Source organism: Plectropomus leopardus, chromosome 22 (genome assembly GCF_008729295.1).
Source record: "Plectropomus leopardus isolate mb chromosome 22, YSFRI_Pleo_2.0, whole genome shotgun sequence".
Lineage (NCBI taxonomy): Eukaryota > Metazoa > Chordata > Actinopteri > Perciformes > Serranidae > Plectropomus > Plectropomus leopardus.
Window position 1 is genome coordinate 8,956,683 of NC_056484.1, and position 26,829 is coordinate 8,983,511.

The 26,829-nt window shown below is 39.6% G+C and overlaps 1 protein-coding gene across 1 annotated transcript in view; it reads right to left on the bottom strand.

The window, feature by feature from the left end:
- Window positions 1-26,829, bottom strand: part of LOC121961330 (IQ motif and SEC7 domain-containing protein 3-like) — a 120,681-nt gene that overhangs the window by 11,330 nt on the left and 82,522 nt on the right. Inside the window, 6 exon segments of the mRNA XM_042511276.1 lie at window positions 620-652; window positions 655-747; window positions 4,959-5,098; window positions 9,676-9,842; window positions 16,629-16,751; window positions 22,749-22,910. Coding sequence (XP_042367210.1) covers window positions 620-652; window positions 655-747; window positions 4,959-5,098; window positions 9,676-9,842; window positions 16,629-16,751; window positions 22,749-22,910 — 718 coding nt within the window.

Sequence of the window (26,829 nt, forward strand, 5' to 3'; positions counted from 1 at the left end):
GTGCCAAATGAACAGAAATCCACTGTGATGTTGGAGGGTGACTTCTTTGACCTCTTACTTTAAAATCAGCTTTTTAACCTCCTTTTTCTACAGTCACCAATTACTTTAATGCTTTAGCAGAAAAATGAAAAAGGGATGTTGTTTTTTCTTTAGCTGTTTTGACACAATTATGAGAGTAGTTTAACACTTTGGATAGCTAACCCCTATATGGCTCCTGATAATCATGCCCAACATCAAACCTTTGATAATTTTCCAATCTACATGACTTTGGACCAAATTAATAACTTATCTGTCCTGCGATCCAAGTGAAACTTTATTACTGGCCCTTAAAGCTGCTCTGCATGGGACAGATCTTTGCTTATGAGTGCACTGCAAAACTGAGCTTGCCACTATGTATTATTAAAAGAAATAGCCAGAGAGTTATGAAACAACATAAAAGAAGAGAGGGGGCTCACAGTCGGAGTAGGTGATGGTGCATTGCAGCTGTCACAACAAAAATAAGCAGCTTTAAAAATTGACTGCAGAAAGCCATTTTTTGTGTGCGTGTGTGTGAGTGTGGGGGGGGGGGGTTAAAAGACACTGTAAACAACATATAGAGGAAATGTTTTTATATGCATACCACAATGAGATCATTGAAGAGGAAGACTTCTCTCTCTGGTGTGCTGCCTGTTTCTGGGCCTTGTTGACATCCGTCACCTCAAAGAGTCGACTGCAGCACACCAGTCTTCGATGAGGGACAGAAAGAACCTGCAGAGAGAGACGCAGACATTGAGGTGAAAGGAGAGCGTCAATCACTCGGATGAGGTGTCGGAGAGGCTTTAAAGTCATTCTATATGACGAGATAGAGAGCGAAACCCCCGGAGAAACTGGGGGGAAAGTGTCAAAGTGAAACAGGCAGACTTTTAATACAAATGACTTTTGGCTGCAGTGCTACACATTAGAGTGAAGTATCAGGAAAAAAAGCTCATTAAACACAGTTTGCTGAGACAAATTAGTGACTTAAAGACTGACCTGAGAACCTTAAAAACATTAATTAGTTAAATAGAGCGCCAGATAAGACTTCCTGCTACCTCAAGGTTATCTGAATATGATCTGTCTCCCCCTAAGGAGAACAAGCATAAATGCAAGTCTGTTTTCTAGGGGCAAAGGCACCATTCATACTTTGCCACGTGAAAAGTTGCAATCAGACGCAAAAAAATATCTTTAAAAATTGTGCATAGCTTCAAGACTTTATGAGCGTGTTTGTGCTGTTATATCATTTGCACAATATCTTTTGTGAGTCAGACCTTGAGACGGGCAGATAGCTATTGCAAGTGAAGTGCAATTCATGGTACTATCAGTAACCGCAATCCATTCTTTGTGACTTTGCCCTTGAGGTTTTGTTGGGTTTTTTTTTGCAATATACATCTTGCTGCGAAGTCACTGGTTCTGACACCAGACTGAATCAGATTAGCAAAGGTGCTCTACACTCAGAGGTCTACTGCAAAGGCTGTGGTTGTGTCGCTGGAGGCCAAGCTTCTCCTCTTGGACTTTAGTGCTTTTCCCTGTTAAAGCAGATTACACTACAAAAAAGGCAGCGACTGATCTAATCATGTCGTCTCCCTTCACACTCTTGTCTTCTTGACTCGTCTCCATGTTTGGATCACTGCAGGAATCCAAACAACAGCTGAGTATGTCAGTCGACATGGAGTTGATCCCTTCTTCATGATAAAATAGAAATATTCACAGCCTCTCTTCGGTTTGTCCCTCTGTGCATTTCCAGTTTTTATTCCCTGTGCTCCCTGTGGACTTTTTGCAGTGAAGTGAGTACACACACACTCGCTCTGTCATCACTGCAGGCTCTTGCCCGGCCAGCCACAGTCAGCCTGTTTTTTCATTACACTAATGTCAGACAAATGTAAAGACATCATTAGCGTGAAATGCCTCTTGTGTGTTAAAAAAGTAATAGTCCTTCCCTAAGCACCTTGGCAAGAGATGTCGCACAAATTGCAAGACAAAAAGAAAAAGAGCGAAAGAGATAAAAGGATATTATTCATAATTTAAAAAATACAGTAACAACAACAATAATTATTATTGTTATTATCATTAGTATATTTTTTTTTAATAAATTTCAGGTGAATTTCCTGTAACTCTTAATTTGTGCCTTTTTTCAGTGGTTTTTGGAAGAAAATAAGCTCATTTGCTTAGGTTTGCAGGGTTAGGGTAAATACTTGAATGCAAATATACTTCATCACATACAAGAAGAGTTTTTATGGCTTTCATAAAGTCATCAAATGTTTACAGAGAGCAAACTCCTGTAAATCATCCTCATATGAGCAACTTCTCTGAGCATTTTCGTTTCAAATCCACAATACAGGGACTTTGACAGCTGCTATGATTGTATATCTAAGGAAGAAACTTTATCTAAGTCTTTTTATGGCAGACGGCTCCCATGAGCAGGAATAGTCACTTCCTGTCACAACAATCCATCACTGTTTTGGCTATGACAACAGTCCCTCTGTCATCCTATGGCTACTCATCCATCACTGAGAGAAATTTAAGGCACAAGCCAAAAAAAAAAAAAAAAAGACAGAGGCAGTCTTCAATGTCATCATTCCAATGTCATTCTGAAAGGTAACAGGAAATAACGGAGATTAAATTTTAAACTAATTACATGTAAATTTATTCTGAAAACTTTGGTTCATATTGCGGATAGACCGGAACAATAAAGACTAAGTCTGAGTCTAAAGTTAAAGTTAAACAGTGCAGGACATCCCAACTCGTCACATGTTGCAGCTTTGTCAGTGGACTTCCACGTCTACATTTTACAAGGTACGCATCCTTCTGCATCCTGTTATTCACCCTCTGGGATGCCGCTGATGTCTACAAATGCACATGGTGGGATGTCTGGGTGTGTGGGACCTGTAAGTGTCCTAAAAGCGCCCTTGCACTCATTATATTACGTCTTTGCCAGCAGCAGTCCAACCTGACGCTGCCCTGATGCATTTCAAGCACACGCAACAGGTTCCTTCCATGCGCTTTCTTAAGTGACTCTACCCATGTGCCTCTCAGCCATCCGCCTGTGTTTAATAACATTGCAACCAGTTCTTTCTGGCTGCGTTGACACCCGACATCATCCGGCAGCCATGTATGCGCACATGAAAAGGGCCTTTTGGCATTGTGCTCTTAGACTAAATGCACTGACAAAGCGACGCTATTTTACGAGTTCGGCACAAGAACAGGCTGGATCACACAACAGCCATGTAAACAGTTCCTTAGTTTAGTGTAGTAGCATGCCAACAATTGCCAGTTAGCATAAAGATAAAATGCAGCTGAGGCTGATGAGAATGTATGTAGGTGTTGAGTTACACTGTTGCCAACTATTTTCGATGGAAAGTAGCTAATGCCTGCTTTAAGGGTTGCTAGATTACGTCACATTAATTTGTACATCTGTGACAAACCTATCCAATATTTTTTTTCAAAAGATGTAACTGTCTCTGTCTCTTTATCATTGGTTATTATTTTTCAAGCTGCCATCAATTCCGCATTGCACATGTAAATTAACACTGAATTTCCAATACATTTTAACATATAAAGGCTGCTGTATAGACTGTGAGACTTATGTATCATAAATAAAGATCTAGGCATTGGACTCACTGTATTTTGAGAAAAATGAAAATCCTTTGTTTTGTTTTCAAACTGCCTCTTGTGTAGGGATATAATTTGTTTTTACAGTTCTAAATTCCACACTGTATGGTAAACAAATCAGAAACTTATATCTATATTTCATGAATAAAGGATTGAAAGGCCTTGGTGCACTGATAAGATTCAAAAATAATTCCCTGAACTGTTGAGTCATTTTCAAAAAGCTTTTCAGAGTTGTGAGTGGGCACACACGGCGCATTCCCACATGAATCAGTGTAATCATTCAATTATAAAGCTAAACACTTGTGCATCTGTGTCTGTCTCACACTTGTAAACTCATAAAACTTTCCAGAGAAATATTCGCACGGTGAATAAAACAACCACAACACGATGTCTCTGAAGTTGACTTTTAACTAAGTGTTCGGTTCCACCACTTACATAGCGTTACTCATGTGCACTGACCAAGCCTTTAACCTTAAACTGTTAAAAAAGACTCTAATGATATCGCTGGTTAATGACGTATGTAGCTCCAGTAATGACCTGAGGTAATGATCGTGCTGCTGAAGAGACATTTAATGGCTAATAAATGTGCTCTGCTAACACCGCTAAGGCTAGGTGATAGTGATAAGGCCTTGAATAATGAGTGAGTGACTTGGCATGGCATTAGAAAAGTGTGTGTGTGTGTGTGTGTGTAATCATTCGTGCTGTTCTTGCAAGAATATTATGGTATGTGTTGTAAAAACTGTCCGTTAAATTATTTGTGTAATGCAAAAGATGACTCTGTGTTTTATATCCACATCAAACAGCTGGTGAAGTTTCTATGGTGTCTGATAAGGAAAACTGTTACTACAATATTAATTCAACCCCATCTGGGACTCAGCGGTTACTTCTGAGTGTGTATATACTGTGAAGCACTATGATTATCTTTGCCGGGGCAAATTAGAATTTTAGGCCTTGAAAAAAGAGCATTTTTGGAAAGTGATTTTCAAAAACTAATCTCATTGGCCTGGCATACATTTTAAATCAATGAATCTAGGGAAGTACATAGATGTAGCCCCCTTCTGTGGAGAAATGTGAAAACACCTCTTTAGTAAAAAACTTTGCGAAGATACAAGTATAGTCAGACATTTTAGGGAGCATAGAAAAACACATTTTTGAGTGGAGGGGGACTTTAACTTTATTACAGTGTTAAGTAGCCAAAACATCAACTAATGCAGGTTAAAGTTTTGTACGGTTTCAGTCAAAGTTAAGCAAGAATCAGAGTTTGCGATGTAGTAGGTTAAGGAATGCAATATGTTACCAACGGTCCTCACAGGTGGTCTTTGCATGCTTACCGTTTTCATGCCTACGATGGACTGCTCAACTTTGGAGACGTAGGTGACGTGGTCTTCGTTGGAGCGTAACTCCCTCTGTTGTATTCTCTCATAGATTCCTACCACCATGTCTCTGGGGATGTCTGCTCCGTCATCCACACCTGAGATGGAAATAAACTATTTACACTCAAGTAATCACACGTCACAGGGTGGCTGTTTTTTTTAATTTTACCAGACATTGCTGTCTACCAGAAGGAAGCTATGTCGTAAAGGAGTTATGGTATATCTAATCTTTTGGCGTACAAGCATGTTGCCAAAAGCCACCTTCTGCATCAAATCAGAACGCGGCTGGATGACAGCACGCTCAAACAGAACCAGTGGCGTTGTTCTAATACTCTGGAGGGCGCAGAGGGCACATGCAACGCGCTACGTCACTTGAGAATGTAGCCAGATGGAACCAGTCGTGTGTGTATGAGACGCCGAAGGACAGCAGCACGTTCTCATCCCAACTCATCACATGGTGCTGCTGTCTCAGGACTTTTTGTTGACGTCACTGTAACGGCATCCTGGTGCGTAAACAGCTGACGCAGAAGGATACCTAAAGCGTCATGAGTCCTGACAGAGCGGCACCCTGTGACGAGCTGGGATGAGAACACATTAGACACACACAATGTACAACATACAACATGGCTATATACATATTATACGGACACAAATTTGTTGACTTTCAAAGAGCAGAACTAAATTCAATATTCAGAGTGAAAGAGAGCTCTCTCTCCCCTCGTCTGTCCTTCTGTGACTTTCTGTCTCTCACTATCTCCATTACGTAATGACAGAAGGCGATGTGAGAGGAGGTTAATTGGCGAGTGAAAGGTTAACACCCATAGAAGATTTCCTGTCTGGCACATGGTGCAGTTCAAGGCCGTGGCATTTCGACGCAGGTAGAGCTGCATGTCTTTAGGCTGAAAGGTTGCCCTGGAGATGCTCCCTATTATATCGGCACAGCTGTACAGCGCTGTGTGGTACATTGAGTTTTCAATGGGGCAGGATGTGTTTGGAGAAAATGAAGCCGCCACAAGTGATGGCGGTGACAGCGAGGCACCCTGGGACACCGCTGAGACATCGCTACACATTATGGAGTCAGAGGGAGTGGAGGAGATGACCAGGGGGAAATGTGTGTAAAGTGTCAGATAAATATGTTGCGTTTTCTTTGCTAAATGTCTCTTTAGTTCAAATTTTCTGCCAGTTCTCCCACTTTCCTTCTCCTCATGACTTCACTGATTTCATTTTTGCCATGCTTACAGCCATTTTGGTCTAAATGAAGATTTTTCAACAGGGATTTGATGGACTGATGTGAAACTTTGAACAGACATTCAAATCCTTCACATAATGGCTATAGTGATGCCCTGACTTTTCATCTAACGCCACCGCTATGGAAACATAATAGTTTCAAGAAATTGTAGCTATGTATCACCAAATAAACATGAAGTAAAACAAGAAGTCTTGCTTCTTTTCCAAACTAATGTATCTGTCATATTTGGTTGCAGTTACAGATGCAAACAGGTCACCCCCCTGGCTCTGTGACTGGATAGTGAAATGATATTCCACATTGGATATTTAAATATTATATTAATCAGAGCATTCCCATTGGCAATTCAGGAAGGGGCGTCATATGTGGGACAGAGGTATTTGCACCCTTAGATTTGATTCGTAACTGAAAACTTGGAATTAAAAGTATTAAAAGTAACAGTACCCAATGCAGAAAAATCAAAAGAACCAAACAAAACAACCACTAAACTCATTTATGTTAAAAAAAAAAAGTAAAAAAATGAATAAATAAATTAATAAAAATCTCAAAATAAAAAAGGTTCTATAAAACATCCAACTTTTCAAAACTTAAAAAAATTTTAAAAAACAAAAAAAAAAAAATATGAAAAAAAAATTAGATCAGATGATTGATTCATTAACAAATATTTGCAGCTGTACTTGTGTAAACTGTCTTTAATTTATTACAAAACATCATATTTTATGAACTGGTCTTATGTTTTATGCAAAAATCTTAATTTTTAAATTAACTAAAGTGTCACATAAATCTAGTGAAGTAAAAAGTACAGTTTTTACTGTACTTTTCCCTCTGAGATGTACTTAAGTAAATACAAAAAGTGTAACATAAAGAAAACACTTGATTAATGTACAAGTACTTCAGATTTGTACTTACATACAGTATTTGAGTAAATTTACTTTGTTACATTCCACCAGTGGCTGAATTCCATTTAGCTGCCTAGATTTCAGGATAATATTGTACATGCTGGCTCACTGTCACTCTAACTGGACCATTTGAATAGCGTAGAGCCTCATTTGTGTTATTAGCAGCACCTGTGCTTATGTTGCTATGACAAAATGTCAATGGTGGAAAAAAAGCCTATTGAGGCACAAAGTATAGTCCACAGAGCCTCTAGCATGGTTACAGACTTGTTTCACCCATGTTTCCTTTGTAGCTTGGGTTATGCATCCACTCTTTCACTGTCTCCTGTTTTTCATCATTTCGAGAGTAAAGCTGGCTCGTCACAAAGCCCATTGATGAGCAGTAGCCCACTATAAGGACTTAAAAAGTGATCTGAGCTCTCTTTAGATCTGAGACCAGCCTCTCAACTCCAGTAACTGAGACATAAAGACATAAAGGATTCATTTATGGCGTAAGCTGGTTTATATTATGTTGGCCCATTGTTGGAATAGCTTCAGTCTGTTTTAATTGAGATAATAAATGTTCTATGGTTCTTCATTACTATTGGTTTCTGGCGCATAATTGCATTTCACCTCAGCCTATTAGCTGAATGAGCTGTCAGTGTGTGTGAGACGTGCGTAAGGAGAGAAACAGGGAGAATATAAACAAGGAAAGACAGATGAATAAACAGACAAAATGATATTCTGACTGAGACGAAACAAGATAAGAGGATGGATAGAGGGACGGAGAAAACAGTAAACTGAGCAGAAGACAAATAGAGAGGGCAAGAGAGAGTGGCGTATTTTAATTTGCATAAGATGCCGAAATTGATTTTCTAACTTAATTTAATTGTAGGGAACAGTCTGGATGAATCTATTAAAGCTGTTCTGCATCGACCTCGGCGTTCACTGATTGATTGTGCAGAGGGAGAGCAAAACTACGATGCTCCTGTGTCAACGCTTGGCGAATGAGCATCTGTCTGCATGCGGGAGACAAGAATTACAGGTGCTTTCTGTCGGTGTCGCTCTGAGTTGTAAATGTGTAAAGCAAAGCGGGCAGGGATGGAGATGTACCGTTATTTTTTATCACCTCTGTTTATGTGAGGAGGTTTGATTGAACACAGATCCAAACACTGTTGGACACTGACTCACTTTCCCTTTTTCACCTATCCTTTTTTTGGGAGGATTAGTGGGTGTAATTAATTTTTTTATCATATATTTTCTTGTCTACACTATAATAAAATCTGAACAATTGGGGGAAAAGTGACAAAATCATTTCTGTAACTTCTGGAACAGCACTTGTCAGTGGTGAGCACTTTTTGGCACCTTGTCCCAAAGAGTAAACTGAAATTGAAAGCCATATTTTATTATTATGGGATATTCCATGGGTCTTTCAATTGTCATCTGTGGTAATTTATTCCAGTTTTTGGTGGTATTCAGTTGGCATCAATAAATCAACAAATTAATTTGTTGATTTAGATGAAAAACATGGTAAATACACCTGCTAAACATGAGCATGTTGGCATTGTCGTTGTGAGCATATAAGCATGGCTGTAGACTCTTGGTCTTGTTTAAACTCTGTGCTTTTCACCTTTTCTTCCTCCTTTGGTTCTTGCCTGACCTGTTATTGATCTGGTGCATTAAATTTGTTTTCCTCATCCCTTTATAGAGGAGTTCAGATGTCAGGGTTGGCCACAGTACAGCACCATTAGAGCTGATTTAGGTTTGTGCTCAAACACGCCTCAGTGAGACAGATGCTCTCTGAGCCAGCAAACTATGAGCATGATCAGTGGCCATTTTTACAAGCCAGCTGAAAACCTATTTATACAGTCTGGCTTTTAATTAATGTAATTCGTCTAACTATTTTGTCTAATCCTCTTGTCCTTTTTGCTTTTGTGTTGATTTTTTTTCATTGTAAAGCACTTTAAGCTGCAGCCTTTGTATGATCAGTGCTCCACAAATAAATAGTATCATCTTGGTTGTATTAGCTCCAAACCATACTCCTCAGAAAACTCCCACATACAACAAACATGCCCATTTACACACTGTAAAACTCACTTAACCTTATGTCAGTTATTGTCCTTTTAAATCTCTCAATGAGTCTCTACACCAGGGACACTCAACATGCTTTGCTTGGGGCCACATTTGCAACATTACAGGGGGCCTGGGGCCTGTCACAGCACCCCATATAGGTTTCTAGAATTTTAGGTCATTTCTAGGATTTTAGGACATTAGGGGCTTAGCTAGGACCTCTATCGGGAGTGTGGGGGATCCTCCACTGGCACTTTTGTTTAGAAAACAAGCTTGACTTTGATGCTGTTTTATGCACTCTGACACCTTATATATATAAGTCCAAAAATAATTCCCACTGTTAATGACCTTATTTTTTATTGTGAATTAGAAAATGGTAAGGGGGCCACCCAACACCCTACAGGGGGCCAGATTATGTTTGGCCCATGTGCTGTAAGTTAAGTATCAATGGTGTACACACATGCAAAAATGCTGAGCCACTTACCTCGTAGGTTGCGTATGAAGTCCTCCAACATCATTTTGCGGTCAGGCTTGATGTTTGGGCTGTACATGTCGGTGTTGAGCAGAATGATGGCGAAGGCCAGGATGAAGATGGTGTCCGGGTTGTGAAACTGCTGAACCACATCAGGGTTACACATGCAGTAGCGCTGACTGTTGGAACAAGAAGGGGGTAAAAATCAGTAGGTGGAAAGGAGAAGGATGAAGGTGTTTAGTAATACATGTGGGTCATGACAGAGGACACAAACATGGAGGAATGATGTAGAGACAGGGAACAGGAAGATATGTTAGAAAGAATATGAGAGGAAAGATAGGACAAAGAGAAAGAGATAATGTTATCCTTAGACACTAAAGGCATCCTTCAACACACTACATGCTCACAAAAGCCTCGACACAAGCGGAGAATGAGTGTGTCACACAGAAAGAAGACTTATGACTTTAATTTTGCTTGTGGCTTCATCTGAAGCCATTCGCTGCCTCTCAGCAACAATGAACCTCGCAGTGGGTGCTTTGCTCTAACTGTGTCCCTCTTTATAAACACATTTATCCCCCTGGAGAGGACGGCTACATGGATCGTGCATTACCCAAGGTAATGTCAGACACGTGCACCCACATACAATTGTGCATCCACTGAGCCATATTTAAACATCCTCCAAAATTTATGGGCCTGCTTGCTGGATTTATGCAGGTTGTTATTGTGCCGGAGAGAAGAAATATGAAGTTTGAGATGTGAAATCCCCTTAGCTAGGCACTTTTCTGCAAAAGAACGCGACAAAGGCCAGGCTCAGTTTGATGTAGCTCCCAAAAAACACCTCTAAATATAAGAGGTGGGGAATGGAGAAGCCACTGTGCCGTGTGGTTATAGAAGCCATGAATATATCAGATTTGTAGACACCTACTTTGGGTGTTTGCATACATGTGTGTTTACGAAAGCAGCGCCCAAAGGAGAGTGATAAATTGTTTCTCTGTCTCTGTGAAGTGCATGGATGCTTCCTGGTTAGGAGATGAATAAAACAATAGTACAACATCTACTGTGTGTGAGTAATCAGAGACGGCGATATACAGAGTAGCAGGAGAATAAAAAGTGTGTGTGTGTGTGTGTGTGGGACCTGTGTGCTCAGTGCTGGCGTGTATACTGTAATCGTTAGTTTAATCGGTCATCATTTCCACATTGGTGCTGCAGCACCGTTTTGCAGACTCACTGAGCCGCATGATTGGAAACTAATGTCTCTGTGGAACTGAGTAAAGCCACACCTATTGGTATGCATACAACACGTTCATACCTTGTCACATAGTTTTTAATGTGCTTTCCAACACTGTATAAAGGGGCAGTGTGTAGGATTAATGGGGGAGCTTGGCAGAAATTGGATAATATTCACAACTATGTTTTCATTAGTTTACGATCACCTGAAAGTTGCTGCAGTCTGCAACTCACCACTGGATGCCACTAAATCTTACTTATTATTATTAGTACTAATATTATTACTATTATTATTATTAATCATCATTATTATTTTTAATTGTCATTATGGTTACTGTTACTGTTTTATCTTTTATCATTTAAATTTATTTTTATTTACTTTCTTTACATATTTTTTTTGTTATTATCTGTGTTTATTATGAATACTATATATATATGTATGTTAAGCATTATTTATAACCTTTATTTCTATTTATATCATACACTTTGCTCACATACACAGGGGTGCCTTAGATAAGCACCTTTAGTAAGTAACATATAACCAATATATATTATATACTGGTTGTTTTGTTTTGCCTAATTTTGTCTATAATATCTATTTGTTTCTGTCTACCCCCATGTGTAGTATGTACCTTGGGTTTTTTTGTACTGCCTGTTACAGATAATAATTTTGCTTTTTATTTGTTTTTTTTTTTTCCTTTTACAGATAATTCTCCTAAAATGATGGTAGGACTGATCATCAATCAAAGATAATGGAGTAAAAGAGAGTGCTCTTTGTAGTAGAAATAAAACATTAATAATTAAGTTTAGAGTTTTGTTTGACATTGCAAAAAGTAGATTGAATTATTATTCTTTTATGTAATGCAATAATATTGGGTTTAAGGCTGAAACGATTCCTCAAAAAACTCTCATAACTCGATTACTGAAAATCATTGATATAAATGATGTGCATCAAAGTTTTATATAATTCATATAACTAGGGGGTTGTCAGCATTTTTCAGGCCAAAGACCCCTTAACTGAAAGACAGACAGAGCACGGACCCCACTCCTACATTAAACTGTGGTGCAGCTTAAACAAAGTGGCTTAGGTGCCATACATCAACAAACGTTTATTTGGTGCATGAATAGTACCCTATTAAAATTTAAAAAATAAAAATATATTGACAGTTGCATATATTTTCACATTATGGATCCATTGCACAAGGATTCATGTGTAACAGTCAGGCAGTAATCAATGTTGTGTGTACTGAAAATAAAATGGGTTGATTTTTGGTTGTTTGTTTGAGAACAGGACTGTTTATCCTTGCTAATAATATGTTGGATTCATTTTAACACTTTGCAGCCTGAGCAGATTGGCTTGATTTCTTTCAAAAACATGTAACAAAAAAACCCCCAAAAAAAAAACAAAAAAAAAAAAGAGGCAATCAGCAATGAAAGAAGTGACCCCAAAATTAGCAGAAATTAGTCAAAATAAAAATAAATTTAAAAAAATCAGAAAAAAACAAAATAAAAAGGGAAATAAAATAAAAAAAAAATGAAAAATGAAAAATATAATAATTCTGTAACATAATTTCAAACACATTTTCTTTTTAAAAAAATATTTTTTTAAATTGCAATTTGTGGATAAATTGTTACCAAGTCGCTCATTACAATTCCCCCACATTGCTGAAAGAAATCAAACCAATTTTCTCAGAATTCAAAGGGTTAAATACTTGTGAATGGCATCTGAAAGCAGCACAAGAAAAGCATTGCTGAAACTGGTTTCATAGGGTTAATGCCTATTTTCAGATTTATTTATTTTTAAATTTACTGTCATTTAAAATAAAACGTAAAAAAAAAAATTGAACAATAATTTGGCGTCCTCTTCAGTACCTCTGAGGTCGCGGACCCCCTGTTGAAGACCAATTACCGGGTATAAAAACGTGCAGCACACCGTTTCGCACGGATGATAATTATCGTGGCACAGTGCCTCTACGCTGAAAATAGCGGAGCGTGAAGAGACAGACCAGGTAAAAGGGTAGCAAATGTCCAAAGTTTGGGACAATTTCATGCTGAAACAAAACTTTTTTACAGTGTGTCTACTGGAAAACCAAACTGGTTAACCACAGCGGCACGAAGTAAATAGTTAAACATCTCAACAGAAAGCGCCCAGTGCACGGAGCGGACCCCACACAAGGTAAAATTAACATTAGCATTATCGTTAGCCTCCTCCCGGCTGCCGGCACCGGGAGCTCCCCGCTCACCCCCCCGCAAAGGTCCGCCGAATGACCGGAACCTCCGCCGGCGGATGAGCGAGGAGCTCCGGGCAACACGGAAGGAAGCTAAACGGCGTTCATCTGCACAAACTGCACACACAGGTGTCACATCGCACTTTGAAATTGTCAGTATCCTTATTTAATGTGTAAATTCACATGGAGCCTTGTTAGGCTGTCACAAATTGACTGCATTTTGTTTTCTGTTGATTTCCCTGAGTATTCCCCTCATGTTGATGCATAAAGTACCCCAAAATCAAAATATCAGGTTATGTAGTGCAAGTAGCAGTTGGATCCTAATTAGTAACATTTTTATTTATTTATTTTTTAAAGGAAATCATTTAGTTGTTAAATCAAGGGACTGTTTGTTACTCATGAGAAAGGACGGTATGTGAAAACAGCACAGGCGGGTGGATATTTAATCTAATTTAGACTCAGTGCAAGGAATGTTTCAGGGGCCGTTTACATGACAACAGTTATTGCAAGAAATATTAAACTTTAGTTGCGATTTGGCCTTTTGTTCACACAACAGTGGCATCTTTTGGGCCTAAAAGGGCAAACTGTTGGAACCAGGTGCTAGATTGTAATTTTTTGAAAACGCGTGAAGTGACACTGCTAACTACTGGCCTGGCATGCATACCACAGCATTTTTGGTTGTTTTTGCAGATCTGAGTACACGAGGATCGTTCTCACAACACTCTCAAATGAACACAGATCTATTTTAAAAATGCAAAGTGAAGAGTTTTCCATTTCTTGTGTAAGCAAGTTTCACTTTCACTGCATCTGACTTTCTGCTGCTCAATCTGTGCCCAGAATATGTTATGTGCTCCGAGAGTGTGATGCAATGAATAACTGAACCAGCACAAAAAACAGAAAATCATCATGTGGTGGTAGATGTTAAAACTGTGGAGGGCTACTGCAAATAAATAAATATGTGGGCAACCCAGTGCTTTCAAGTGTGGTGTCCCTCACATAATATTTTTTAGCAAGATAATAAGATAAGCACACAGATGCCTATTCACATTCTGAGTGTCTGAAAACAGTGACTCCGCAGAACCAGGCAATTACACTCTTATGTGTAAATCCTAATAGCACCATGCAGTGAAAAACCTCCATTTATGCTGTTGTCTATCTAAAAGTACTCTTACTCTGCACAGAAGAACACAAGGAAAAAATAAGAGGGTAAAACAGCACATGATGCTGCTCGCCGAGTGGATTTGGCAGCCTTCAAATTTGGCACTTGCAGCCGACTTCCAAACCAATATCGCTTTGTTACAGATCACTAAAGATGGTGTAATCCAAGAGTCATTATGTACTCTGCAAGGATGGATTTTGGTGCAAGATTATACAAGTTGCATGATGTTTATCTATAATAGCCATTATAGAAAATACAGCACTTGTGTGTGTGTGTGTGTGTGTGACTGCAGTAAATAAGGACGCTGTAATGCAGACATGAGAATATAAACTGTATATATCTGCAGCAGTGGGAGCTGGCTCATATTTGCCCATTCATTAGCACACTGACGCAGCAGATACCGAGGCTGCTGGCTGCTTTTCACTTTTCCCCTCTCTCTTTTTCACTGCTGCTTCAAATCCCCTTCACTTACTTGGGAGATTTCTCTCTTTCTGTGTGTGTGTGTGTGTGTGTGTGTGTGTGTGTGTTTGGAGGCATATCAAAGCCCAAGAGCAGGGGAGGAAGGCACAGAGAGGCAGTGGCGGTTACGCAACGCCAGTTATTTATAAACCTTCCTCCCTCTCTCCTTTTCTCCCCTTCCTTCCTTCCTTTTTCCCAGTTTGCGTCTCCTCCTCACTCCCGTCGTCCTCCCCCTCCTCTCTCCAGCTCCCGATAACACGCAGAGCCGGCCTGATGTCCAAACATTACCAGTGCCAACATCTCTGCCTACTGACTATGACAATGCCGCCGTTTTTCTCCTCATTGGGCACCTCGACAACTGTGACAGGTGGTTGTTACTCCAGAGGGGCTACGGCAAACAGTTAGCATTAACACACAGAGCCACAGCTGCACCGCAAATTGTCTCCCTGTCGCAAATTGTGGCAAGAAATTACACGCTTGCTGGCTATTCAGATGGGAGGTGCATTGTCAACATTTCATTGTAGCCAAGCAGAAAGGAAAGAGTGTGTTTGGCGAAGAGAGGCAGTGTGACTCGACTGCTGTTATCCAGATTTCGGCATGTTCAGAAATAATGTGGTTGCGCTGTTCATGTGTCTCTTTTGCGTGCACGATTGTCATGTTCCCTCTTTGTGTATTTGTCCGGAGTAGCTGTGCAGCGCTCCCTGGTAAAAAAAAAACCCAAAAAAACAACAACACAGAAGCCTGAGCTCACATCTCACGAATCACAAATTTCACATCTGTACCTCTCAGCAAGGCTTCAAAAGTGGATGTAGGCACATTTCATGATCAAAAAACTGCATGACAAGTTTGGCCCAGAGGTAGTGCTTGAGTGACAGTATTTCATTTCGCTTTTTATGTCCGCTCAAATATCAACACAGCCAGATTTACATCACAGTAGAAGGTAAATGACACCAGGAGGACAAATGAGGGATGTTTTGCATAACCCACAAGGTGATAAATATTTATATCCAACTCCTTTAAAGCAACTGTTCTCCCTGCACAAAAATGTTTCCGAGTATCAATACTGTCCAAAAAAAAAACTTGTTACTAATTTTTGAAACTATAGGCCCTTTTTTCTAGACAGAGGTAAAAACAAAAAAAACTTCTCATTTATGCTGCAGCCTGACACAAATGGATACTTCGCCACATTAAGCATTAACATTCAGCACTTTACCACACTGACAGGGAATATTCAGTATTTTATTATTATCTCGCAGCACATTTGTATTTATTGTTTGTAACTAATAACATAGCAATTCTTTGGCACAGAATTATTCATTTAAACATGTATATTTAAAGTAGAAATTTGGAGTTATAACTTCCTCTGTGTATGCTGTTGCCGTCTTGCTTGTTTTCCCCCAAAAGGGGGCGTAGTGATGGCTGCCTACTCCGGATGACCCTGTATTTGGATTGCCAGTCAGTGTATTGCAGATTTTTGCCAGCAGAAATGAAACTGTGGCTAGCAGATAACATGTTTTAGAACAATTCGTTAATATGCAGATGGCTACATGGCACTGTGCTGCAAGATTGACGTGTCCCAAGCAAAATGTTTGCGTCCATACCAGCTGATGATCAACATAGATGGTATAAAAAATAGAAAGCAACACTGGGATTGCAGCGTCGAGTTACTGTAGGTATTCCTTGTATACGTATGTAAGTATGACGAGCATGAACACTGCTTCAAAGCAAAATCCAAAGCTTGATGGTTCAGCTAAAATTTGACAATCACTGATGTTTAGGGGACGGTTAGAAATCTGTGTGAATGGCAGCTAATGCGCTCCCCTTATAAATACCACTGAGAAAACTGCAAGATAAAACCAGACTCTCACAGCATCTACCACTTTTATAATTACCTGAAGGCCTCGATAAGACGTTCCACTTTCTGGGCTTCTCCCTGGACACGAATGTGGGCCTGAAACTTCCTCAGTGCTTCGTCCAGCTCCATGCCTGAGAAGTCCATTTCATCCACCACACAGCTGTTGAGCACAGTGAGAAGAGGATCAGATATTGCAGGGTTCTTGCTGATCTTTCAAAAGTCAAAGGATGGAGGATATTCGTAAGGATAGAGGAACCACATTTACCATATTCAAATGACAAATTAAAATGTTTTTTTCAATGCAAACCAAATAGATACTTTTATCATAATATATATTTTCCACTTTAGAAGGTTTCAGTCTTTTTATCTCCAGCAATTTAAGTAGATCATCTAACTTTTAAACTTGACCAAAAAAGTTTTATGTTACAATAAATATTTGGACAAAATTGTTCCAAACCCTAAGTAATTGATGTGGGTTCTTGTTTTTTTTCCCCCTAAATTTTGGGTTTTGTAAAACTGGACTTAATTTCAAATGGCATTAAAAAGTCTGAAATTGAACTTTTCTCAGGCTGCAGGAAGTGTGTATTAGTGCAAAATATATAAAAATTTATAGCAATATATCAACACAATGGTAGTGGTTGCACCTTCAGTGGCGGATCTGTGGATGGACACCCAAGATAAAAGTCCACTCATCCGCTTCCTAGTCACACCACCACTCTGCTTACTGCAGGTATTAACCACGCACGGACACCAGGGATAAGACTGGGCCCTGGCTATCTCCTCCATGCCACAGCTGCCAAGACACACACACTCTTGCACACGTACACGCATACAATCCCTCAGAGCAGAAAATCCTCCTATTACCTGACAACCCCAGCTTAATGACTTTAATTAAAAAAGCAAAATATCCCGTCCAATGAGTTCAGGGGGGATAAATACAACATGGGCAATTTGAAGGTGAAATGAGGTTTTGAAGTGAAAGGTGACTTTGGGAGCGAGTTGGGAGGTTTTAAAGTTTTCCTCGCTTTGATGTGAGGTCTTCTGTCGAGGTACAAAGTGGAATGATAATCGAACTATGAAATTAAAGTCATTTTTTTTCAGCACTGGGATCGGCTTTCATGTGGTACTCCAAACCACACTAGTTCAAGATAATCTCCTGTTACTATGAGCACATAGATGGTTATGGACAGCACTTTTAAAAGAAAGAAAATGCTGTTGATCCTGAAAATCCTTTAAAAAAAACAATAGTATGCACATGTACACAGTATGCAGTGATCCTTAATATACGATGCGGTGTCAAGACATCGCCTTCTACTTCTGATCTTTTTATCTGTTTGTTGTTCTACAGGAAACACTGGTGTACATGCACGTACACACACACCACATGAAGATGGATTACTGTGAACAAAGCGAGTTAATGAGGTGAGTACTTGACTGTGACACATGCTGCCCCAGCAGAACGGAGTCAGTCTACAGTACTAATGCACTGGTACTACATTATAAAACCACGGCAGAGCCTGCAAACAATAAAAAATACCATTAACAAAATGTGATTATATTATTATTTATTCATTATTTAAAATAATAAAATATAGAATAACAAACCTGTCTCTAATCTTTTTGATAATTTAGACCTTGTCGCTGTCTTGAGGAAATGCCTCTGTCGCTTTAAGAGAATATTCTCCAGTGTTTGTTGCTTTGGTGCAGCCTGTATCAAAGTCACCTAAATGAACCTTATTCCATTAGCATATCTTTTGCATGGATTGCATTTTGTTAAAGAATTAGCCATGTTGGCTTTTTACACGTGGGGATTTTAATGCACTTGTAGTGGCGTTGTTGAGGTAAGTTCGGCACCGCTGTCTTCTCCGAGCACCGTGCACTTTAGTTGCGAGAAGTCTGAGCTGAAATGAAATGAGTGGTCATAACTTCTCTAAATAACAAAAAACAGTCTCAAGCTGCATTTTCGGTTATGGTGCGTGGTGTGATGCGGGGGTCGGAGCTCAGCTCAGCTTCCTCAGAACTAAAGAAGCCAGTTGGATGATAGGTGAAACGCCTTCAAGAAGCTTAGGCAATTCCCTGTGCCTACGATACAGCACTAAAAGACACTGCCACTAGTATAAATTTCTAGCTGGATAGATGTTTACTTTCTGTAATTACTTCTATAATTGTCAGTGCTGCTACTACTTCATCTTTTACTGTTACAGGCATCATCATTGCTGCAGCTGCGTATTTCTGCTGGGAGGAAACCAGAATCCCCTCAGGAAAACACATGCACCGTGCCCGCGTCGCAGAAAGGCCTACGCAAGGCTCCATAAAGGTAAAGCTTATAGTGCACACAGACTCTGACTTGATCCTCCTCTTGATCAACTCTCTCGACTGTCGAGCCTCTCTCATCGCCCTCCTCATGACTCACTTCCTCGCTCCACCACCTCTCCCTCTCCCCTCTTCCCCGGCTGTCACTCCTTGTTTATGTAACGTCAGACGAGATGCTCTCTAGCCCAAGTACATCAGCCCCTCTCCTTCACTTCATACACACTCGAACATAACACACATGCGCATATACAGAAGCGCTGTTCTTATTCATAGACTTTGTCGATCTGTATACAGTACCCGGCAGGGTGATAGACTCATCTGTTTGCATAGCGAGGCTTAAATTGTGTGTTTACAAAGCTGCGATGGCAGGTAATGCAAAAAAAAAAAAAAAAAAAGAACGTCAGATAGAACCATATTTTGAGCAGCCAATGAGTAGATGACACACTGAAAACAGATCCCATTTTTCCTGCTAAACAAGTACACTACATTATCGGTAAATGAGTCCTCGGGGTGCCACATTTCTTGGAACCCAAATCTATAACCACAATTTGGCTTAATTGACTCGAGACGTTTTAACTATTGTTGTTTATGCTGGAAGAAATGCGAAGAGAACGAGGTACCGTTAACTTTAAAAGGAGAGGAGGAAGATTCAGGAATACAGGAGATGACACACACAAACAGAAGTCGCATGCTTTTACTCACACACTCTATCTCGCACACACACACACACACACGTTCAGGCTCTGTAAATCAACATGAGTGATTTTCACATTACACTGCAATCCCTCAGCCGCTCTCCTGTGACTACACTTTATCGAAAGTGTTCTCACGCACACTTCGCACTCTTCTATCATGTCCGTCTTCAACATCGCTTCCACTCAGTGTGGCTGTATGACTGCCCTGTAGGAAAATATATGTCCGTATATCCCAGTGTCACCTGAGCTGAAGTGTATCTGCGCTGTGAATCAGAGTTTGAAGCCCTAAAAGCATAATCCTGTTAATACAAAGTATTTGGAGCCGTGATGGTGTCCATTTAGGGAAATATGGATATTAGATGAGGGCAGCCTGAGGTGAACAACTTGAGTAGAGTGCTGTGTCTTGTATGTCTGACCTTGCAAAGACTGAAAGCGTGTTTGATAACTTGGACAAAAGGGAGGATAAAAGAAAGATCTGCGGTACCTCCTCCGGTTGATATGCAAATCTAGAGATAATTGGTGAATGAGAGAATGTGACAGAATAAAAAAGAAAGACAATTACTGAGATAAAGTAAGGTAGTTGTTGAAAGATTGAAAAGAGAAAGGCAAAAAAAAAAGACCTGCAGCTTCAAAGCAAATAATGCCATCAGGTTAATGACCTGGAAAGAAACTTACGGGGTGAAGTGAGTCATGTGTGCATGTGAGTGTGTGTAGCGTGTTCACAGTTATTTGATGAGTAACACAAGAACGGGGCATCTCTAAACAAATCTGTTTCTTCTGGCTTTTTATTTTTATGCTGATGTAAAGAACAGATTGTACCGCATGATGACTCCACATAAAACAAAGGGAAGGTTAAAGGGAAAACTACACCAATGTTCTATATAAAAGTCAGTTTACTTATAATGAGGAGTGTTACTCAGCCTGTGAAAAGAGTTTTATACTGTCTTTTGTGGCTATAAAGAAGTGTTTTTTTGTTGTTGGTTTTTAAAAGTCTGAGAATATAAACTTGATGTTTTCATGGTCATCTGGGCTTGGACTAGACAGTCATAGAAAAAGATAGTTGCATTTTGGAGATTGTAGGATCTAAAGTTTTAATGTTTGTGCCATACTAAGGACTAAAAGTCAGGATATCGCTGGATAGATAAAAGGTCAGCTCTGGCCCTCAGGCTGGTGGTTTAATGCCTCATTCCCACTGCATGGTTTGGATCGACTCTTTTTGTACCAGGTTCTGCACTCTTTTTTCGTTTTCCACTTTAAGTAGTACCTCCTCAGTGTAGACAGGATTCTGAGCTGATGGCCGTAAGGCTGCCACTTGAAACTGCATCATCTTCAACACGACACACTTTATTCTTTAAATGTCTGCTCGTCGGAAACTGTAGTTTATGATGTCATTTTAAGGGCTACCATTTTTATACCTTGGCATTGGCAATAGCTGAGGCCGAAGGCATTATGTTTTTGGGTTGTCTGTGCGTCCCTTCGGCTGTCCAGCCGGCCATTCTTGTGAATGCGATATCTCAAGATTGCCTTAAGGGAAGTTCTTCAAATTTAGAACAAAAACCCACGTGGACTCAAAAATGAGGTGATTAGATTTTGGTGGTCATGGTTCAAAGGTGAAGGTCCCCGTGATCTCGTCTTTTTCATTCTTGTGAACGCAATATCTTAAGAAAAGCATGAGGGGATTATTTCAAATTTTGCCCAAATATTTACTTGGACTCAAGGATGAACTGATTATGTTTTGGTGGTCAAAGATCAAAGGTGAAAGTCCCTGTGACCTCATTTGTCTCATTCTTGTGAATGCAATATATCTTGAACACCTCGAGGGAATTTTTTATTCAAATTTGGCACAAAGGGTCGAATAGACTCAAGGATAAGCTCATCAGATTTTGGTGGTCAAAGGTCAAGGCCACCTTGCCACTTTATCTAATTATTGTGAACGCAATATCTGAAGATGGTCTTAAGGGAGTTTCCTAAAATTTGGCACCAATGTCCATTTGGATTCAACAATGAGCTGATTAGATTTTGGGGAATAGGAAAAAACTTGGTTTCAGTGTCCAACACCACTTGGCACACAGGAGAAGTTTAAGTTGGTTATAATCTGCAACCCGTAGACTGTCACTAGACACCACTAAACCAATTAGATCTTTGAGAGCAGTGTACATCAACTGTAGTTTGGGCCTTTAAGTTGATACAGTATGTACTAGTACTGCACAGCGGCTGCCCTCATTCATGTTTTGCCATCAACTTCCAAGTTTATAAAAGCAAGACGTGAATACACACAAGTTAGCACAAACATCACACACAACTTCTTCACATGCTTGGATTGTATTCTCATACACCACACGCTCAGTAGCACTTTATACTTAAGAAAATAGAGAATATCATTTGATCCACACTGTGGTTTAGATCTAATTAAAAGATTGCACTGGCCAAAATCTCAGGGAAAAAAAAAACAGACCAGACCAGACCAGGAGCTAAACTTTCCCTGTTCTGATGAGGTTGTTTATGATATCTCAAAAACAATATTTACATTATCAGATGACAGCTAAATGTATTTTTTCTTACTTCTTGTCTGATAGAATAATGCTTAAAACAGCAGCAACTGATTTTCACATCAATGTGATAAAAGAAGCCGGGACACAAAAAAAGGGCAGGAAAGGGTTTTATTTTTATTTCCGTCTTATCGGCTTGTCATCCTCCTACGAATTCTGTCTAGCAAATCATCTTAGATTTACAATTTGAAGAGTCATATGAAGGGCTTGTTTGTTAGATCATGACACTCTAATTTCAGCTTTTCAGTTTGTTTACTATGATGGAAAATATAATGCAATGTCAACGTCTGCAAAAACATCAGTTTTGACACAAGTGGAGACTGAACTTATGATTGACATTTCATTTTTAGGTTTCAGGGAATCATTTGACCCAAGATAGTTAGAAATGTATGAATCCCCCTGTCTGTTGGCTCAAGTATTGACACGACTTACAACCACTGTATTGTGACCAATAAAGCTGAGGATTTTTCTTGTGTTAAAACCTCTATTGAATCCAGTCCTGTAGTAGACCCTGACCCCTGATCTCCAAACAATTGGAGGGATTAGTGAGAAGAATCACCTCATGACAAGCAGTTTGAGGCAATATAGTGCACTACTCACTCTAGGACATCTCTGTTGAAGGGCTTCTTGCTGTTTCCAAGGAATTCTCCAATCATCTGTCGACTCAGGCCCTTTCTCTGTAGCAGGAAGTGGGCAACGCCGATTGGTGTATCTGGGATGAAGCCTCGAGAGATCAAGAACTGAAGGCCCTTGTCTGGGTTTCTGTAACAAACAAAAGAGAGCAGGAAGGGACTGAATGAGTGAAAAGAAATGTCAGTGTTTCAAGGTGACCCTTCCAAGGTGAAAACATAGATTTTTCAAGCACTGGTCAATATGAAGATGTTGGGCTATTTTGCTTCCATCACATAGCAAAGGAAAAGTTCAAAATTCATATTTAGGTGTTTGTTGTAGTTCAGATTTTTGTTTTGTAAATGTATGCAAAAAGAGCATATTTAATTAGAAAATGTGTCATTTGCATATTTAAACATAACAAATAAGAAGTAATCAAGGAAGGAAGTAATCAACTTGAAATGTTTCATTCAAATCATGTTGTGCCAGAAAAACCTTTAAAGCGTTACATTTTTAGCTGCAAAAAAAGGAAAGAAAAAAACCTTAAAAATAGGGTTTAGTCCAAATTCTTGTAAAGGAGCGATCTGTATATAAAAAATTGTACTATTACCTATTCACTTATTATTGGTCTAAAAATGTATAGATTTTATAATGCTTTCTTTAAAGACCATTTTCTCAAAATGGGTAAAAGAAAAGGAAAGAAAAGAAATCCCCACTGCAGCATAACTAACGTACACCCAACATTTCAGTCAAAGAAAGACATTTTATTCCTGAAAAACATGACAGTATTTTCTTATTTATGAAATAATAAAAAGAGATGTCCAAAATTTGAAGTTTTAAAATGGGCTTTAACCAATGTTAAGATTTCTGTTCTGAAAATGTATGCAAACCAACACATTTTTAAGAAGATAATGCCTCAATTGCAGATTATATGTAAAACTTGTAATATAAAGAATAATTGTCTTAATGTAAGTGATGTATTAGGGAAGTTTCAAAGGGATATTAGTACCCTATACACCTGCAATACTAATATCACACACTGGTATTGGTAGTGTGACTGTGACAGATGATTTGCTCTTTAACATACTTAACCACACTTAGCAGCAGTAATCCACACCAACACAAAGAGGAGCTTTATTTTTTATTATTTATTTATTTATTTATTGTAATGAGTGCTGAGAGAACATTAGGCACATTTCATATTAAAAAAAGAAATGATGCATTGCTGTAATGAGGTTCTGAAAATCTGTATGGAGGAAGCTTGCTGTGTACACCTGCACGGGCTAGGTGGAGACTGCTAAAAGTGATAAAACAAACGGAGCAAAAAAAGTCTCATCTGTATTCATTCCCGTGCTGAATTACAACATTCATTAACAACTACTAAACAGCTCGGCAGTCTGCTAGATTCGGAGAATACTGCCAGAATCATGATGGCTGATGCAGGACTCAGTTTTAAATCGCTGTTTATATGCACAGAGGTGTTGAAACAAAGCAGGTCTAAGATCAGCTTGAGTCAAAGTTTGTGACTTTTGTTTTCATGAATTTTATGACAAATTCTTCACTACATCAGCCTAAAAAATAATGTGACATTGTTTTGAAAATGTGTTTCGAAAAGCAAGACCATAGAAAGAATCACAGTCTTTCTCTGACTCTTATGGTCCTTTTGTTACGCTATATTTTAGTATCCACAACTTATCCTCTTTTTAGGTGGCAGACGTGAAGCTTAGCCATCCTCAACATTTGCTGTGTTATGGTTTCAGAATGATGAAGACAGTTAGAGACAATTAGAAACACAACTGGATGTCGGCTATACAGAATGACTTTTTTTTTGGCAACTATCGTGTTTTTCCCAAATGATGCGCAGTTGTTTTAGGCATTCTGTTATCTGAAAAGGCTTGTAAAATAGTGCACAACTTTGGGGAGAAAAACTCCTGGTGCATGCCCCAGACCCACCTAGATTTGGGCTGAGGCCAGAATGTTTACAACTATCTCTTGTAAATTAAATTTTGTTTTTATTGATTATAGAAACATTTTTACTTCCTCTGCACTGGCGATAGCCGTGGCCAGAGGCGTTATGTTTTTGGGTTGTCCATCTGTCCGTCCGGCCGTCTCATTCTTGTGAATACCATATCTCAAGAGCCCCTTTAGGGAATGTCTTCAAATTTAGCTCAAACGCCCACTCGGACATAAAGATGGACTGATGAGAGTTTGGTGGTTAAAGGTCACTATGACCTCATGAAGCATGTTTTTTACCATAACTCAAGAATTCATACACATATGAAGTCAGCATGTCACACAAAAAGACATGGATGTAAACTGCAACTTGCCTGGTTCACGGACGCTTACAACTGCAAGGTGATGATTTTGGTTTTAAATAGTTTATGAAGGGCGTTTAGTTTGATACATAGCAGTTAACCTACATGCATAGCGCGGGCCAAAGAGGATGAAAAACATGTAAAACCATTGGCAGGATCGTCTATAAAGACAGAAGCACACATGAGGTTGCATGTGTCTATATGAGTAGTCCATGTAAACATTTGGCGTCCTTATGTTCATGCCTTCATAACATTTTCCAAACATCCCATTGGTTTCCATGAATCTTTTTTGTTTTTGAAAGTCGACTCCTCTCCTGTGATCCCATCAGTCGTCTTGCTGTTAGTTTTCAGCTGACTGCATGGCAGAAGTTACTTATGTATGAACAAGGGAGTAATATCGTAACTATTTATAACCCTATTAGACTCAGAGGAAGGTTGCTCTAGGGATGCAACCGCATTATTGCCACAGCTCTCCCTCTGCAGTCTCTATACAGTGTTTAAACCACGGCCTTTACATAACAGAGCTGTGTGTGTGTGTGTGTGTGTGTGTGTGTGTGCCACAGCTAATGGGTTTATAAGGCGAGGGCGGGACAGAGGGGAGGGGAGAGGGGATAAAGGGCAGGATAGAAGGAGGAGGTTGGAAGAGGACCAGACAGAGCAGATGTGCGGGAATGGGAATGCGAGGACAGAGAGGGAGGACGATGAGTGCAGGCCGGACTGCCTGAAAGCATCTGCTGTGACAGCCCCAGCACACTCTCTGCTTCTGGCTCACCCTCCCAGCTGAAGGTGATGTCTCGCCAAACGAATTTGGCAGATATCGCCCATTTGATGTTTGTCCAACAACAGATGGATCGCACATGGTGATTATTATTTGTAATCAGAAGTGGATAGGAGGCGGGTGGAGATAGGGAAGGAGAGGGAGGAAATGATGCAGGAGATAAAGGATGGATAGATTCAGATGAGCGGTGCGGAACGAGACTATCCTCATTAGACAATCACAAGCACGGGATGTTTGTTCAAATGCTGAAAACAACCCTGTTTACGTTTTCAATGACATGGAAGTCGTGCAGAGGATGGTTATCCTTTCTTAGAAGCAAAGGTGGAAGGACAGTCAGGGCTCAGCAATAACCAATTGCTCAATTGCTGAGGGCAAGTAAAATGCTGTGTCGGGTTAGTGGCTTAAATCTAGCAACTGGTAAAATAAGAATAAGACACGTTTTTTCTGAAGCTGATGATGGAAGTAGCTAAGGAGTGAGGGATCTTACTTTCCTCTCCTCTCTGATGAGAGCTGCACACATGTAGTACCAATTGGGCACTCAAAAGAGAGGGCGATGTGCAATGATAAAGTTTTTGAGCCAAAGCACAAGCTAGTGATACTAGTACACCACTCAAATGCATCTAGCTACATGCTGATGATGTTAACATGTAGTTTTATCTTTTGGAGTCTGAGATTGTCAATATCTCCCATATTTCAGATCATGTTCCTGCTGGAACATCAGGGGCATTTATTTTGTGTGTGTGTGTATGTGTGTGTACCCTTTTCTAAACATTTAGCATGTCCATGTATGCAGCGCAATACATTTTCATGACTTTTCATTGAGCTGCGGGGTGAATTAAGAGACAAAAAGTTCGATTATCGCACTCAAGACTCTCTTTCGATCCCTTTATGGTCTGATGGATCAAAGCTGATCAGACAAAATTGCTAGATTAGAGGAGCAGGGGCTGCAGAGTTGAGTGAAAACAGACTTTCTTCTGCT